At 41.3% G+C, this 18,384-nt stretch overlaps 1 protein-coding gene across 1 annotated transcript; it reads right to left on the bottom strand.

Annotated features, from left to right (window-relative positions):
- Positions 1-12,132: 12,132 nt before the first annotated feature.
- Positions 12,133-18,247, bottom strand: LOC119022093 (insulin-like growth factor I). Its single transcript, XM_037102625.1, has 4 exons — positions 18,104-18,247; positions 17,205-17,349; positions 14,136-14,323; positions 12,133-13,442 (listed from the first exon to the last, which is right to left on the bottom strand). Exons 1-4 carry the CDS (start codon positions 18,197-18,199, stop codon positions 13,221-13,223), a joined length of 651 nt encoding a protein of 216 aa, XP_036958520.1. The 5' UTR covers positions 18,200-18,247; the 3' UTR covers positions 12,133-13,220.
- Positions 18,248-18,384: the final 137 nt, after the last annotated feature.

Genomic DNA, 18,384 nt, shown 5'->3' on the forward strand with positions numbered 1-18,384 from the left:
TTCTTTTGTCATTTTTTGTCTGCTTCTTTTTATTTGGGCATGTGTGCATTTCTTTGTTTTCTTGGTTTTTGGATTTTACTTTGTGGATTATTTCAGCTTTTTTTTTTTTTTTTTTTTTTTAATAAAGCTTGCTTTTGGTTCCCCATTCTGCCTCACCTTGGTGTTTTGCATTTGGGTCCTACTAAACATCTACCTTCTAACTGTGACGAGATTGTCCACATGTCTATTCTTCAAATGTATCATGTTTTCATAATTAAAGTTAAATATTATTATCATTGTCTGAATACTATGCAGTTGACTGGTTCTCTATCAATATAAAAAATGTGTCCTTTTGGGATTGTCATTTCAGTGTTGGTCCCCTGCCCTAGAGAGCTGAACTTTTCCTGCACTTACCTCAAAGCTAGCATTGGGACACCCTTGAAAATGTCCACTCCTGTGGACAATAACTTCTCCTGAACTAGTGAGCGATGTCCATAGTGTTCGTGTGTGTGTGTCTGTCTGTCTGCGTTGAAGGTCCAACACAAGCAGCCAGACACACACTGACCTGATGAGAGGACAACAAAGCTGAACAGGTGGCTTGTGGTTGAAGGCCAGCTTTCCCACTAGCTGAATCTAACATGAACAGTGCAGACATTACAGACTAAGAACACTGTAGTCTCACTGTCAGGAACAAAATGTCTTTTTCTGTTAAACAGTTTTCACTCTGCAGCATTGTTACAGAGTGTCCTTAGGTAGTGTGAAGAGAGATCCACACAAGAGGTTTACTTTGAAAACTGAATTAATTAATACTAAGGTAAACACAAAACAAACACTGATGTGGGCACATCAGCAATGAAAGCAGCGCATGCATGTTTATAATGTGTACAAAAACCAGAATACAGTGCAATGCAAGTACAGGCTCTTGAAGACACATGAAGTTCTAAACTCCTTATCTATTGCATTCATACTGTTATACTTTTTAATATTGTGAACATCAACGCATTGATAATTAATTTTTCCCATTATATTTTTTTAAAATGTGACGTAGATTTATAGGTCAAGGTGTGTTTGATGGGATTTTGAGGAATGTCTCTGCGGTGTGGCCTGATTGGTCCACATAAATCAACAACCCACTTGATCCTCACTTGTGTAAAAGCAGTACTCTTACTTAATACTTACAGACGTCTGTTTTATAATGGCGCTCTATGAGGCAAATGCTTTAGGAGCCTCAGTGACCACTGAGCAAAATTACTATGGAGGCTGAGCAGCTCTGTTGAGTCCAGTTCTAAATAGTTTTTATTTAGATTCATGGCTGCAAAACAGGTGACGAACCAAAACCAAGCAAAGTCCAACTCACAGTACATTTATGTGCCACGACATGTGTAGCAGTATGAAGTAGTGTATGATGGGTTTCAGCTGTGTGGCTCTTCCCAGCCAATTGCTGTGGGGGAGCACCTTGTAAAGGGAGGCAGAAGGCACCCGGTTGTCCTCTTGTCTGATGGAGCCGGTGTCACGTCACTTCCTGGCACCCTCCACTTCCGCTTTTGCTTGGTGGCAGAGGCTCGCTTGGGTGATGCTGCTGGCTGCACGCTGCTCACTGCTCGCTATGTGCTGCTCATTGTCTGCTGCTAGTCGCCATGTGGCCGATAACTTCGCTTCATGCCTCGCCGACCGTGATTGCCTTATCAACACCTGCGGAGCGGCATAGCAACCGCTAACCTGTCTGCAGGAAATCACTGCTGCTTTGTCTCGCTGCTTCGCTGCATTGCCTCGTAACTATTGCTTTGACTCATTACATGGATTCACACTGCTTTGACTCACAGACCTTTATTTGCACACACGGTTGCGGTGCTCTAATGCTGTCTGCCTGGCTCCCAGCTGCTCACTACAGGTGGCTAAGCACTAGCTTCTGCGCCTTCGTCCAGGTTTTGTGTGTGTGTGTGTGTGTATGTGTGAGATTGGCGTTGTGGCGTTGTTTGACGTTGATTCTTACTCAAGTTCTGTCCAGATCACACCCCTCATGCTGCCACACATGCAAGACAAGGGTTGCGTAGCCAAGCTAGCAGTAGTGCTAAAGCAAGTTTAACAGTGTTAAAGAAAGTGAGATGAATGTGGAAGTGTGAAAGAAAACTGACAACCCCTCCATAAATAACACAGGAGGGCCAACTCCTCAGGTCAAGCCTCTGTTGTCCACTTACATCTAAAGCAGAAAAATCATTCCTTTGAGGACAACAGTGTAAACATCTTGTCCAGAGAAGACAGATGGTTAGAAAGAGGAGTAAAGGAATCCATCTATGTCAAACTGGAACAACCGTTTTTGAACAGAGAGGGTGGCCTAACCCACCTACATACATGTATGTCACCCACCTACAATGCAGTACTGAGTTTCCACCCCAGACAACTTATTCAGGCCAGGGCTCATCTAGCCTCACTAACCCACATGAAGCTGGCTGGGTCAATGGCCAACATGTGGCCCTAACAAATCTGAAACTCAGAGCTCACACATGTGTCCTTAATGACTCTGTAAGGACACTCCTACACACTAGCCCTTTTTAGATGGAAAAGGTGGCACATTTGCTCCAAGGTCAGGGCGGCAATGTGCCGGCCTGTCTTTCTAAAACGGAGGCGTAATATTCCTCCTTTTCCAAAAGCCGCCTCTGAGGTACGCATAAATGTGTGACGTGACGCAAAGCTCGAAGTTGGGCTGTGAACAGTGACATAGAATTTGTCTTCAAAATAAGAGCTTTACATTGCACCCCATTGGAGTTTTGAACTGGGTTTTTAGCGGGGGGCTTTTAATCTGAAAGTCACGACCTTTCTTAGCTTGCTGCTACACAACAAGCTAACACAAACAGCTACGGAGACTGAGGAGACGCTGCATCTCCTGGATCTCTGCAGCTGTCCAGTTGCTCATCTATTTTGTGTCAGATCTGGGTATAATGGAGGACTCAGATGCAGTTAGTGAACGGTGTTGACAAGCTTTTATTTTTATGTTTCTTACAATTCTTGTAGAATGAGTGTCAAAACAGGCTATGAAAATCTGGACTCGCCTGAAACAGACGAGGAAAACACGAGAAAATAAAGAACAGAAAGTCACTTCCTAAGGAGGAAAATACTCACAGGTCTACACTAATCTTACAAATAAATCATACACAATGAAACGTACACAAAACAAAAGAAAAACACTCTCGAAGAGGGAAAATCAAAAGGCTGGAAAACTTAACTGAGCTAAACTGAGCTGCAAAATATCAAGAACAAAAAACGCTTTAGAGGAGGAAACAAAATATCAACAACAAAACTATCTTCAAGGCTAACCAGAAAACTATCACAAAATAAGGTCACTCTTCTTCAGAGGAACTGAAATCAAACATGAAAGTACAAACTTGACAAGGCACACCGTTCTTGACTTGGGCTGGGAAACTGGCTGGAGGTACTCGACACGAATGAATGAAATACTCTGGAAACAAGGACAGAGAAGACAAAGACTATATACACATGAGGAGGGATGACACAGGTGGAAACAATCAGGGATCAGGGGTGACGTCAGACTGGTGACACAGGAGGAAAGGCAAGCGACCTGAAACGAGAGGAGAGTTACTTTTCAAAATAAAACTTGAAATTCACAAGACAGAAAACCCAAGACAGGACGACCCTCACCGCAGTGTGACACAATGTCCAGTTGAGAACATTGGCTTTTATCCTGTAAGAGATAAAAGAATCCGGTGTGATAGCAGTGATGACCTGGGACTGATAATCAGGTAAAAGAACAAGGGTGGGTTCCAACAAGAAAAAAGCAGAAAACTATAGGACTGTCACTGACGGCAGAGTTAGCTTGATAGTAAGTTATGCCGCTGTCGAAAATATGGTATTCTCCACATTGTTCCCTGTTTATAACCATATTTTCCTCAGTATTTTCTATCGTGTTGTAAGTATTATTGTGAGTTAATGCTACTTCAGCTGACATGTCCACATGCAAACTCCCACAGAGGAAAATGATGAGCAGTGTATTAAGATGCTATCCAAGCACTAAATAATGGTCTGTTGTGGCCTAACTAATGAAGATGCAGTAAAGTTAACGCTACTTTAACTCACCGCTGCAGCTCTCATAGAGGAAAGGCCAGATATACAGAGGCAGCTGCCAAATGGAGCTCTGGTATTTTATTATTTTTTTCCTGCCACGACCTAACAAACCTAAAGAAAACAAACCCCAAAAATTAGCTCCACCACTACAGTCAAGACTACAATGGGAAAAGAAGTTGTCTACAAACTTTGGAGCTGAAGGGAGCTAAAGCAGTCGTCAGAGATTTTCCCAAAGATGTCAGGACAAATAAACAAAAATGGTTAGAAGAACAGAATTCAGTATGCATGGACTGCACTACAGTGGTCATATTCCTGCTGTGATGGAACTGTTAAAACTGACTTTGCCATCTGATTTGAAAGACAAAGAAATCGATGCATGTGAAATCCCCCGCAATCCCACAGAGTGGTCCAGGATCACACCAGAGACAGCTCAGATGCTTTACAGCGCTATAGCTTTAGCAGTCAAACAGGAAGTAATACAACAAATTCACTTTGCTCCTCCCACAAAAATGACAAAAAGAAAAGATGACAATCCTAGGGTAGTCTGTCACCTGGTTACATGCAGCATTTGTTTGTGAATAGTCTTCAACCACAGATAAGAACAAAGTTGGGTGGTCAAGAAAACCACTGACTGAATTGGTAGAGACAGCACAACACCATTGGGATTGGGATAACACGGAACAAAGAAAATGTATAATGCATGAAATGCTTTTGGTTTCAAGATTGTTTCATAAAATGTAAAAGTTCCTCATTGTCACTAATACACTGAATAGAACTTAATCGAACTTCCTGGACAGTTTACTTTGCACATCAGTTCTTGTCTGATGGAAAAAGCTGTTAGCTGTTGATTGTTCCAAAAGTTGTGTTATTTGTCCAGGTTGAGGGCAGGCTGTTAGCTGGGCATCCTGCCATCATATTGCAGCTGCTGTGCTGCAGTTACAAGCCTGCTGATACAATGCCAGGAAAAAAAAGCATCCTTGACACAGAGCGATAAGACACAAGAGTCAAGTCCTGTAGTCACAAGCAGGTAGACAGGCTTTGTACACAAAAAATCAGGGTGGCATGTTTGAGAGCCCAGCAAAACTGTCAGAGAGTAAAATAAATGCCATGTCAGTGTTTCTCAGGGTTTATGATACTGTAGCTGAGGCCTTGTCCACACATACTCTGCATCATTTCAAGAATATTTGCGTCCACATGGATCCACTGAAAACGACCCAAAACACTGTAGTTCATATTCCAGCGCTTAAAATTCACCAAAAATGGAAAAGAAGAGACGGTGCATGTGCATAAAGCTTGTGCGCTGTAAACAAACAGACAGTAGACGGAGAAACCAAACACAAGAAGAAGAAGACGAAAATGGCTAGTTCAAGGAAACCAGACGCGTTTGTGTGGACCGTTAATGAGGTCGAGCTGCTGCTGCGACTCACACTCAACTACAAGGCCAGTAAGGCTCAATATCTTCTACGGCACAGTCACAAGCATGTAGTCCGCCATTATTGTTGTTATTGTTATGGGATGTTGCAGGGTTCAGAGGTCGGAGGCCAGAAGTCGAGGGGTGGGGCGATGGTGTCATTGTTTTGGAAAGCATGCAGATTCGCCATCCACAAGAAAACGCAAGGGCAGCAATTTTGTTTTTTTCCACCCTGAGTCCCTGTTTCAAAAAAGTGCGTTTTTAGGCGTTTCGTTCACAGGATCCATGTAGACAATCGGCCAAAACGATGCAAAATGTGCATTTACACTTAAGAGTGTTTCTGTGTGGACGGCCTCTAAATTTTAAGATAGGGTAGTCTTACAAAATCTCACCAATACCCCAACAGCAATCAGTATATTCAGTTCTGTGACAACTAAAAGAGCAACTGTTCAGGACCTGTCTTCTTGCATACCTGTCTGCCTGCATGCTGTATACCTTTTTCCACTCATTGCACATGACCGGAGTCTTCCACAAGCTACATGGTTGTATTGCTAAAGCTATTAGCAAGCTAGTAGCACAAGAATGGCAGAGAGAGCACTGCCAGCATTTCCTAATTCTAACATAGCTTGATAGCAATGAGTATTAACAATAGCCATATACATGTATTATGTTTACTATAATAATGTTGTGTTTTCTTTCGAGTGACTGAGATGTGAGGTGGTTGGACACCATTAGCAATGACAATGGTGTGCTGTGCTCACAGTACACAGCCATTGAGCCTGCTCTTCAGCAGCTAGCTAACTCACTGGTTTAGCAGAGAGCTCCTGTCCCAAAGAACGAGTGAGCAGCAGGCTGGATGACAGGTTTACTAACAGACTACCACAATGCACACAAACCACCAAAACCAAGCCTGAGGTTTATCTGGATGGCTCTTTTGCTTCTATCTAAATTATTGTAGCATTTCAGTGTTTTTTTGTCCTGTATTTGTCTAAAAAGATAGGAGAGCCTGTTGAACATAGCAAACTAGCCACTAATACATCTACATCTGTTATGTTGTGTCTTGCTGGTGGCTGGTCACCACCAGTAAGACCAGCATGTATTTTGGTGCTGGTCTATGCTGGTTTTTCCAGCAGGGAGAATGTAATAAGGCAGTTTGTTTTCATGTGATTTGGAGGAGTGGCTCCAATGATCTTGTTTGGATCAGTTATCACTGACATATCAACATTTTATTTTTCACATGGTACCTCCATCACTTAATAACAATCACAGTGCATAGTTCAAGTCCTGCACTGAGCATGAGCCTCCTACTCCCATTGAAAGGGCAGGAAGTTACTAGGAAGTTTGTAGGCATATGCAGTAGACATATGGACAAAATGAGCAAAGGACCTCTCTTCAAGATACAAGATGTAATGACTAGAATATGCTCATTGTCATTGTGCAGGGATAAGAGTGAACACAACTGCATGTTGGTCATTTAGACCTTTAAGTCCGCATGAAAGATATGTTTGGACATTATTGTACTTATTTTTTTAGACTTGCTGGAAACAATTGCATCAGAAAGCCAGGAAGGGAGAAAGCTGTTGATGGTACACGATTGAACTGCACATTAATTAGATCAATTGTTTCTGACAGAAGAATATTACCCTATTTCCTCATCACAGATTTATTTAGCTTGTCAAAAATATGAAGTGTGCAAAAATGTTACCATCCAACATTTATCCTTTTGGACTGACAACAACAGCTCGCTCATGGCCATGAGAATCAAATGTGAGTGTGGGCTTTACTAGATTAGCTCTGCATGGGAAGAGATGGGAGTGCATGATACTATCTGGCTTTGACGCGAGCAGCCACAACCAGAAAGCTCTCCCCTCCTGCCTTATCAAGCCAACTGTGAACAGCTGTTACTATGTTGTGGAGTCAAAAGGCCAGAAACACCCTCCTGTCTGAGAAAAAAGACTTTTCAAAGAGCCAGTCCAGTTTGAACTGGTGTAGGTGCAGATTCAGCAGGAAGATTAAGTGAAGTAAGGAGATGGAACTGTTGGTGAAAGTGATACTGTTATTCATATCTATTTGACATATCATTATCATATTCTGTATCTTGATTTGCTCAGTTGTCCTAGAATTAGACATAATAGATGGTAAATGGACTTGCATTTCTCTAGCACTTTATCCAGTTGACTGACTGCTCAAAGCGCTTTACAACACCTTCTGATAAATGGATGACACATTCCTGAGTTTCAGCTGCACAATTCCACAGACAAACGTGTTAGTAATATTTTGTAACACGTCAGTTTCTACATTACAGTTACTAATCCTAGTACTGGGGATTGACTTTCTTGATATCTTACTGAGAGTTAGATCAATCAATCAATCAATCAATCAATCAATCAATCAATCAATCAATCAATCAATCAATCAATCAAACAAACAAACTTTGTGTATAACAATTTTTATACAACAAAGTAACACAAAGTGCTTCACACAATGAGAGCAGTAAAAACAATACCCCCACCCCCCACACACATACATACAAACATAATGAGCAATTAAAGACAGGAGCTTTGACGAGGTGTTATTTTGAGTATAGATAAAACAGACATTGATAGAATAAAGGAACAATACACAGTCATTAACACTAAAAATAATTACAGCACAGAGACTGAGGCTACCATCTAGAACACCCCCACCCAGCACCCATCCAAAGCACAACACCACTGCTCCCTCGCAGACGACTTGTTCTCAGGTGCAACAACCCGCCTGTATCAATAACATCACCCACCCGAGCCAGCACAGATCCAACGAGTCCATGCAAAATCACCGCAGCATCACCTGGAGTGCCCCAACAAGATTCCTGTGATGCCACAAACGCTCGTCCTCTGGGTACCCAAGTGCCAATGCAAATGTCCAAACAGGGTGGAGGCCAGATGGCTGCAGAGAAAAAACCCAAGACAGCCAGGAACCCCCAGTACCCCCCGTGCCCAAGGCAGAACAAAGCTCTGAGGAGACATCGAGTCCAGCGGCAGCAGGACCAAGACCAAAGACACTCTTAAGCCCCACAAGAACATGAGTTGGGGACTTGAGACTCGAGTGAGAAAATGTAGTTTCAAGTCTAATGAGCTCACCTTCATTTCTCCCATATCTCCCTCCTTCTTCACAGTTCAGAAAATGTCTTCGTCCAAAAGCCTCAAGCAGTTTTTCTTTTACTGCAGCTAACTTTATTTTGCTCAGTAGTCAAATGCAGTGGCGGCCACAGATGATGTCACAGGCGTTGTGCTGCTGGGATGCACTGGAGCCAGTAAAATGTTCACAGTTTAAATAATCTGGTTGAATGTTAAAATGTTAAAGTGGCAAATTGCTAAAACTACTTTGTTGTATGGCAATGCAATGCCGTTGCATGCACACACACACACACACACACACACACACACACACACACACACACACATATATATACATATACATACATATGTGTGTGTGTGTGTGTGTGTGTGTGTGTGTGTGTGTTAATCAAGGCTTAATTGTAATTATTTTTTGTAATTGTAACTTTTTTTTTTTAACTGGTGGAAATGGGCATAGAAAGGACATGTACAGTATGCATGAGAGAAAAGTCACTCTCTTCATCATCGTGGGTCATCGTGCTGCCAAAGATTTTTTTTAATCTAATTTGTCATGACAATTTGTGCGTTTTTTCATATGGAAATGCAATAATAGTGATCATATACCAATAAACTGATCAATGCTGATACTTTTATGATAATAGATAAAGCAGTGATAACACAACACATTTGAATTCCTTAGAAATATTTAGGCAGTGTTCTAAGCAGACCAGAGCAGCAAATTATAGAACACTCATGACAGCAATAGATGACTCCAGACTTGACTTACATGAGCCCAAAGACTTGACTTGGACTTGCCAGAAAGGAACTGTGAGCATTTCTGCCGTAGACCAAAGAAGACTACAGAGCTCTGAACACAACAAAATCCATCTACAGCCACAAGCCCCTGCACCCCAACCCAGCAGGGGCACCTGAAAACAGAGAAAGCCAAGCACCAGGTGACAGCACGGGAAGTCCCATGGACCACCGCCAAATCAAGACAGGACAAAATAAGCTATCAGGCCCTGCACAAACCCATGAAGCCCAAGCCTGGCCCAGTACACACTGCCATCAAGGCAAAAGGGGGATAGGCCAAACACCATACATCCCGAGACCCATGCACACTCACTGAAACTCAGCTCCCAACCAAAACACCAAACTGATACCTTGTCATCACTCAGTCAGTGGAGAGACAAGCTGAAAATTAGAAGAGCTGGGGTATGTGTTTTTAACTGCTGTGTTTTTAATCCAGTCTTTGTGCTAAGCTAGGCTAACCATGTCCGGACTTCAGCTCTGTACTGAACTCAACAACATAAGGTCGATATCCATCTGAACATTTAGTTTTCAGAGGGGCACATTTCCCAACATATTATACTACTATTTTAAGGCTGCCTCACAATGTTGCAGCATGAGAAAATCCACTGTGAAACTACCTACCCTGCAGTAGAAGCTGTGTCTCCTACAATCCAACCAATATCCTGTCCTAAATCTTCTCTACACCAACCAAGCTGGTTGGCAGAGCTGTTACATTCCAGCTGGGAATATGAGTAAACTGCTCACATCAGACAAAAACATAAACTGCTTCTGACCTCAGGTATCCTCTCAAAATATTCAACACGTGTTTATTCCCAGAGTGAGCAGCAAAATTAGTAATGAAGCAGCATCTCTCCTTGTTATGTCCCCCAAAGGCCAAAGGGGAGTAACACAGTTCATTAAAACCAAGAGTAAAAGAAGAAATAGAAACTGGATGTTGGAGCAAAAACACAAACAGTTTATTTTCAAGTTGAAATTAAAGTTATCATGTGAGTGTCTTCAAAATGAAGAGGCTGTCAGCCTGCAGCAGAAGGAATGGCAGATGGCCTAACTGAGGCTCAGGACAAACTCCAACACTGAATGGTTGATCACTAGCTTACCAGCAGAAATCACTTTACTGATCAGAATTCAGATTTTTGGCTCACGCAACACACTTCAGCAGGCCTAATGGTGAGGGATATCAAGTGTACAACCACATGAACAGTCCTGGCCCTTTTCCTGTTCACCCTGTACACTGCAGACTTCTCCCACAAATCACCCCAGTGCCATCTACAAAAGTTCTCTGACGACTCTGCTATCGTCGGCCTCATCAGGGACAGGGACCGGTATGAACAGAACCACCTCCAGTTCAACGCCAGGAAGACCAAAGAGCTGGTGGTGGATTTCAGCAGGCACAGACAACCCTGCACACAGGTGAACATCCAGGGTACGGACACTGAAATGGTGACATGTTACAAGTACCTGGGAGTTCACATGAATCACATGGTCTGATCACACTGCAGCTACATATAAGTAAGGTTAGAGCAGACTGTATCTGCTGAGGAAGCTCATGGCACTCCTGACAGCGTTCTTCGACTGTGGTGGCTTCAGCCATTTTCTATGGAGTAGTCTGCTGCAGCAGCAGCGTCTTGGCAGCAGGTAGTAAGAGAGTGGATAAACTCATTGAGAAGGCCAATATCAATATCAAATTTGAGGTTTATGTGGTTTTATCACAGTCTGTATCTAGCTACATATTATACCACTACACTAATTTTAGGTATTTGTAATGGTATTCATGAGTTAATAGTTTCCTGGAAATATATATATTTTAATGTTGATGACTCATCATCAAATGAACACTTTCTCAAGTTTTATACCATGGATGAGCCTCTAGAGTGCAGATAGTTGTCAGATAATATGAGTTTGGTCACTCTACAGTTATTGGAGAGCCTCGCTGGGGACATGTTAACTTGGCCCAAAGACAGAAGGTTGGCACAGGCAGTTTGCCTCAAAGTTTCCTTTACCATAAAAATGTAAAACAGTTGAGAGCTTCCCAAGTAGGACCTTTGTTACAAAAAGTTACAACATGCTAATCAGTGAGCTTTAGAAGTGCTGGAATGTGTAGTGTTTAACTTTGGGCAGCTAGCTCTTTCCCTCTGGTTCCAGTCTTTATGCTAATCTAGGCAAACCAAGTCCTGACTTCAGCTTTGTGGTGAAGACATGGACACGAGGTAGATATCCATCTGCACATCAGAGACAGGGAATACCAGCATCATCCATAAACATAGCTGAACAAATGAATCCTAAAACCCAGAAATAAGTTAGCGTTTTTGCACTTCCAGTTCCCTTGCCTGGAAGTCACTGATTTTTGAAAGAGTTTTCCTTTGGATGCTTGAAATAAGGTCCATGGTTAACAATTGGTTCTATGGCATAAAATGCATTAGTTTATAGCCCACATGTAAATTGTTTGGGACATTCAACATCAACACACCAAATTTGCTAATCACTGGATAATGTTTATTTAGCAGTCATTTTATCAGGCTGCTCTATACAGACGGTGAAGATGGCCTTCAGAACTCTTGAAAAAGATAACTTAAGTCATGTCAAAGCAAAATGAGTCCCTTGATGATATGAGCTGCTAAAGCTGAACGTCAAAATAAAAGGTTAGTTTGTGTTAAATGTTATATTGTTATTAACTCTTGAATACATAACAACTCTGTGAGCAGTGTTGTTAGTGCAGATCAGCAGAGGAAGAATGGCATGTTCAAATGTGAATCTCTTTCTTGTCCTTTATCCTGCGTGGCTTAGTCTTAACAACAACAATCTTTTATTCATATGTTTATTAATAATAGGAATATGTTGTCACAGTCAAATAAATAATGAATGCATTAAAAGTGTTTTACAGAAAACAAATAATACTCAGAAATTGAAATAATTAACACTTATAGTCTCAAATAAAAATAAAAGTCTGTATAACCATAATAGATAGAACTTGAAAATCATTCAATAAATACACAAGATTTGGTCAGTGCATTCTGCCCTGCTAATGTCTGTCCCAAACACACATAATAAAAAATAGAGCACTGTATTCCACACTGCACAGACTTAAAGGTATGTTTCATACAATATGTCATTTACATATTTACATATCACAAGTTGCTGCCGTGTTACAGGGCTAATGGAGAGCTGGAGTGAAACTGGCATTACTTGGTTCAGTTCAAGAAGTACAAATAACATGTATACAAACAAGATTGTAATTAAGGCAAGTTACTAAAAATCAAATGTATTGTGCCTCACTCTATTTTTTCCAACACAGATAGTAAACAATATAGTATTGTGTTTTGTTAAACATGTAGTAGCCTGTAACAAAAAACATTTTCCAAGACCAAGACTAGATCAGTGGATTAATAGATTGAATCCAAGTCAAGTAGACAGCTATTAGATTTGACCTGTCAACCTTTCTAGTCCAGAGATGGCTATTACAGACACATTTAAACCTAGAAATATTACAAGGTGTCATTAGAAAAGAGTCTGTGTGGAAATCATAGATAAGGAAGAACAGTTATAATTACACATCAGTCACACAATGACACTCTGTTCCTGAAAATTCCATGAAAGAAAGGTTCATTGACATTCCATTGAGATCCAAGGGCCAGTACAAGAAGGTGTCAAAACTTCTCTTGTCTACTTTCTTCCTCAGCTGAGAACCTCCAATATTGCTGCCAGTTTGTGTGCTGCGTAGCTTGGCCACTTTTGACCACTGTGTACTTGGCAGAGAATGTCTTCAGGGTCAAACCAGTTGGCATTAGTCTTTAAAATCTGCTGGCTCCAGTCTCAATTTCAGCTTTTCACAAGGTCAAAGGTCATGATTCAAATTGAATCAATCTTTGAAGGGGACTCTGAAAGGCAGAAGGAGGCCTGCTGGTTGTGTTCTTTGTGTTATTCTTCCTGCGTGATGATGAAACTTTGCTTTTCCGACGAAGTGAAGGCTGTGTTTTTTTTCTGTAAGCTTCTCTCTTTGGACTGTTGGGAGTCCCCAGGTGCTCCAAGAGTTTCTTCTGAAACACTGCTTGGAACTGCTGTGCCTGTAAGACAAAGATAAGGATAAAGAGTTGACTGATGGAACTGTAGCATGGCTGAAGCAAATAACCTCAGTCCAGTGTGGAGTTCGCACTGATCAGGCAGGATTTATCATGCATACCAACATTATCATGGTGGTTTTTAGCTTTGCTATTCTACCATTTTAATTGTTTCCACCTCATATTTTAAATTCTATACAGGCCAATTTCTCTGATGGAATGAATTCAAGTCTATATTTTTTTAGTATAATGGGAATTATACTGGGATTCTGAATGTGGGGTGAGTTGGCGTGGAATGACCCATTTGGGATGAGTTATGTACAAAATTCAACAAAATAAGGTCTAGTTGTTCATAGTAACAGCCTCTGTAATACTGAAACAGTTTGGGTATTGTCCTTTCCTTACTGTCCTCAGGCTCCTTTCAGATTGGGTCTCTCTTTGCTTTAAAATTATTTGAGTCATTTTTGGTTTAACAAGGATTTCCAAGGTTTTTTTTCAAATCAGATCCAAAATCTTGCAACTGTGAAGACCTGTACCTCTTTTTCCAAGCCAATCCACTGACAATTGCATAGTTCTGTACTTAGATCCAGACAAGTCCAGTCACTGCTGCCTTGGAAAAATTAAGATAACCTTGAGAATATCCTGTCCAATTCCAAATGAGAAGAATGAACTTTTATACTCAAGCAGTAGAGGTCGTACCGTGTCTAGCTGTGTAGTGGTATGAGATGCTGTGGTTGTGGCTGGGTAAGCTGTGGTGTGCTGCAGGCTTTTTGGTTTAGCACAGTACATCTCCAGATGCTGAAGTTCACAGCCAGCTGGCTGACAGCACTGGTCCACTATCCCCTTCCCTCTGGGCCGTGCACCATATCCAGACCATGTGCCTTTACCTGCAAAGAAAATAATGACAAACATGAGCTTCTTGTCTTTCTTTTGAGCCTTGATACTGTTCATTTCCCTGATCTGCATGTCGAAGTGTCCTTGGGCAAGATAATGGATCCCAAAAACTGCTCCTGATGTGCTGGTAGCCACCGGCATCAGTGTATGAATGTTTGTATGAATTACTGTAAGTCACTTTGGACAAAAGTGTCTGCTAAATGCTGTAAATGTAAATGGTAGCACCGGATACATACATATCTGACAAAATCTATCTCACCTATTGTCATTACATTCCATAGTGCAAAGTGGGTGGTGCAAGAGGGGAAACGCTCGGGGCATTAAAATCACAAGTGCTAGTAGTTGACACGTGCAAGTAGTTGACAACATATCTTCCCCTGGAAAATAAATGTGTCAGGCAATCAGACTGTTTGGTTTTTACAAGATGATAAAAACCTTTACATAAGATTTAACCTCTACCATAGGTTTTTCATACAGTAGCTTAGAACTGCTGTTTCAGTCATGCTAAATGGAGCTCTATGGATTGCAATGGAGATCAACTGATTTATCTCCTTACTTTGGCCCAGACTGAAATATCTGAACTGACAGACCTAAAGATCCTAAAAATTTGGTGACCACCTGACTCTTCCTTTTAGTGCCACCATCTTGGTTTAGTTTGAGAAATCTTCACCTTGCTATAAATTGTAATAACTTAGGTCATATACTGACTTTTGATCTAGTGCTGTCATTGCTTCAAAATAAATTTCCATCCAACACCAGCAAAACTGATCAAATTTTTATTAGCCCACTATGTAATTGCTGTAGCAAAACAACACAATCCCCTTATTGATTTGTTCCATATAAGCCTTGTTTTCACGCTGCTATTCAGCCTGCCACTGGGTGAAGGAAGTGCATTTGCAAGAACTTAACCAAAACTGGAGGTGGCTTTGTTTTCCCTGGTGGCTATCCACAGGTAACGATGGAGCAACTGGACTAACGGTGAAAACTCTACACTGTAGATAAAAAACGAACCTGATACGTGTTTCCTGTTACCGACAGCTGTAATCGGTAGCAGGCATTCAGTCCGAGTGGTTTAATGGTCACCTCCACCTTTTTTAAAAAATATATATATTGGGGTTTAATATCGCTTTAACAGTGTCACAAAAGTAGTTATTCTGGGTATATTATTTATTTAGTTATTTGGAAAAAAAAAAAACATCTTTTGGAAATTTGAGCCCCTGCCTTTCTTACATCCTCTGCATGTCTCTGCTTCTAAATGATCCCTGTGCTGTTTCTGCACCTTTCTTATTTTTCAGTGTAAAGGCTGTGCTGGTCTCAGATAACAAATGTTTAAACAATAAAGCTATCACACACTGAGGCATGGTGTCCTGGTGAGTACGCTGTCATTTTGTTGGATTGTCACCACTTTGATAGCAGGCATAGAGGTTGGCCTTGGTTAGAGCAGGGGAAAGGTAATCAAGTGAAAGGGCCTGTGGGTAATTCTTGTATGCAGTTGGAGAGATTACAGTATATTTTAATAATAATAAACCTTTCAAATGAAATGCTACGATGTGCGTTACAGTAGAGAGCGCACTGCCAATCCAACAGATGCTGTACCGGTCAACTTTGTTTCTATGAACTATTGTTTTATGGGACAATCAACTTATATTTTGCTGAAGTGTATTTCATGTTGTGGCAAGACTAAAATGTGGTGTACTAGAGTACTAACTTCAGAGTGGCTGCGTTGTTTCATGTGGACATTGATGACTATGACCATATTTGTTATGCACCTCTGCCAGTGTCGGTGTTAACACACAGGGTAGTATGACCTTGATTGCATTTTGGTCTTATCACTTTATCTGTTTTTAAATGTACATCAGAACAAAATGGAATCAATGTGCATTTCTGCTATGACAACATCAATTCCATCCATTAGGTCTCTGCTGGAGTCGATGCCAGCTGACATTGGGCAAGAGGCATTGTACACTCTGGACAGGTCTGACAGGTCTCACAGGACTGAGACAGAGAGACAAACATCAATCACGGTCATATTCACATTGACAGGCAATTTAAAGTCACCAGTTAACCTAACCTGCAGAAGCAACCAGAGATAACCCACGCAGGATCAGAAGACCTGTTTGTCCTGCTTTTCCTATTGCAGTGGGTGGAGGCCCGAATAAAATGAAGTTTGTCCCATAAAACAGTTCAAGAGAAACAGACTTCATGGAACAGCTCATCCAAAAATGAAAATTCTGTTATTATCTACTCACCCCCACTGTGATGGAAAGTGAAGTTTTGGAGTCCACTAAACATTTCTGGAGCTGGACAGTAAAGCTGTGTTACTTGATTCTCCCAAACAACTGAAGGTGATGGAGGTGTCAAAATATGTTAAATAGATAGATAGATAGATAGATAGATAGATAGATAGATAGATAGATAGATAGATAGATAGATAGATAGATAGATAGATAGATAGATAGATAGATAGACAGATAGACAGATGGATAGATGCTTCATCACTGTTTTACTGTGAAGCTCCAGAAATGTTTTGTGGAATATGAAACTTCACCCTATTCGATAATAGATCAGAGATCGTAGAAAATAATTCAATCCTAATTTCTGGGCAAACATTTAGCCATCCTTTAACAAACCTCTGTGTAGATATGTGTGATCATGTCATATAAATTTACTTGCAAAGGATGAATGCCGATGATGTTTGTGATTTCCTGACCTTTCTATTTCTGCCAAAAAAGGTGCCTTTCCCCGGTGAGGGATCAATAAAGTCATATCTTATCTTATCTTATAATGCCACCGTTTTCAACTTCTCTAAGGCAGCTTCATTGGTGACATTAGATATTTATGTAAAAATGGTGTAAAAGATGAATATAGGCTCACCTAAATAGATTCCTCGATCCCCACACACAAATATGAGGTCGCTGAGGAGATCAGAACCACAGCGCAGTCTGGCTGCCTCTGAGGACAGCGGCCAGCCTGCCAGACACATTGCAGAGTAGAACACACACATCCGGGCACACATCACCTGAAGACCAGGCGGTGAGAAACTGTCAGTACAAACATGAGCACAACCTACAACACTGATTATATCTTCATCATTTGTGTCCAAACTTGTAATCAAAACACAATTATGCTGAGGTCTGGGGGGGTTAAAGGTGCCAACCTTTCCGCTGCCTTGGTTAGGTTTGTAGCATGTCGCTACACATCTCTCTCTCAACCTCTTTCCCTCTTTTCCTGTCATCCCTCTACTGTTGAGTGTGTATTATTCCAAAAAATGAAATGAATAAATCATGTACGCTTGCTTTTTTTCACCTGTCAGACGAAGGTCATGTATTTCTAAAAGCAAGGGTTTTTTGGCTGATGTTAAATATAACAGGTGAGCAAAGCCCCATGACTCTTTCCACTGAGAGGGACAGTGAAACCCTAACCCTAACCCAAAAATGATGACCTTCAGCTGACCTGCTGTGCACTGTATTTAATACTACTACTCATACTAAATATACAAAGTATTACAATTAAAATGAATCCTTCCCATGAATTAACAGTAATAATTCAGTTTGTCTCTAGAATTCTAGGCATTTACTAGAGACAATCGAAAAAAGGAACAAGTGTTACTAGTGACAACATTGAAAAGAGCAGAACTTTTTCAGCTAAAACCAACTGGTTCAGTTATGACCAAGAAGTAATTTCAACTCTATGGACGTCTACAAGCGTCTATGAGTTTGTATCAGCAAATTCTCATTCTCCGTCCAGTCAACAGAGCAGGGAAAACGTCTTACCCTCAGTGTCTGTGGCCTGGCAGAGCGGCAGCATGAGCAGTGCATCCTGTCTGTGTGGACTGACTTCAGGAGACCTGCAGTCTTATAGTCAGGCATCAGGTGGGAGGACCACAGCACCGAGGTTTCCTCCCTCCATTCCTTACTGTTTCCCAGTCAAATCTCATCCACAGCTCATATCAGAGGATTGTACATTCTGTCACTGAGCATGGACTGTGCTCCTACTGTGTTTGTAACAGGATATGACAGTCGCAAACTTTTAACCAGTACATACACCAAGCTCA

The sequence above is a fragment of the Acanthopagrus latus genome, chromosome 7 (genome assembly GCF_904848185.1).
Source record: "Acanthopagrus latus isolate v.2019 chromosome 7, fAcaLat1.1, whole genome shotgun sequence".
Classification (NCBI taxonomy): Eukaryota; Metazoa; Chordata; class Actinopteri; order Spariformes; family Sparidae; genus Acanthopagrus; species Acanthopagrus latus.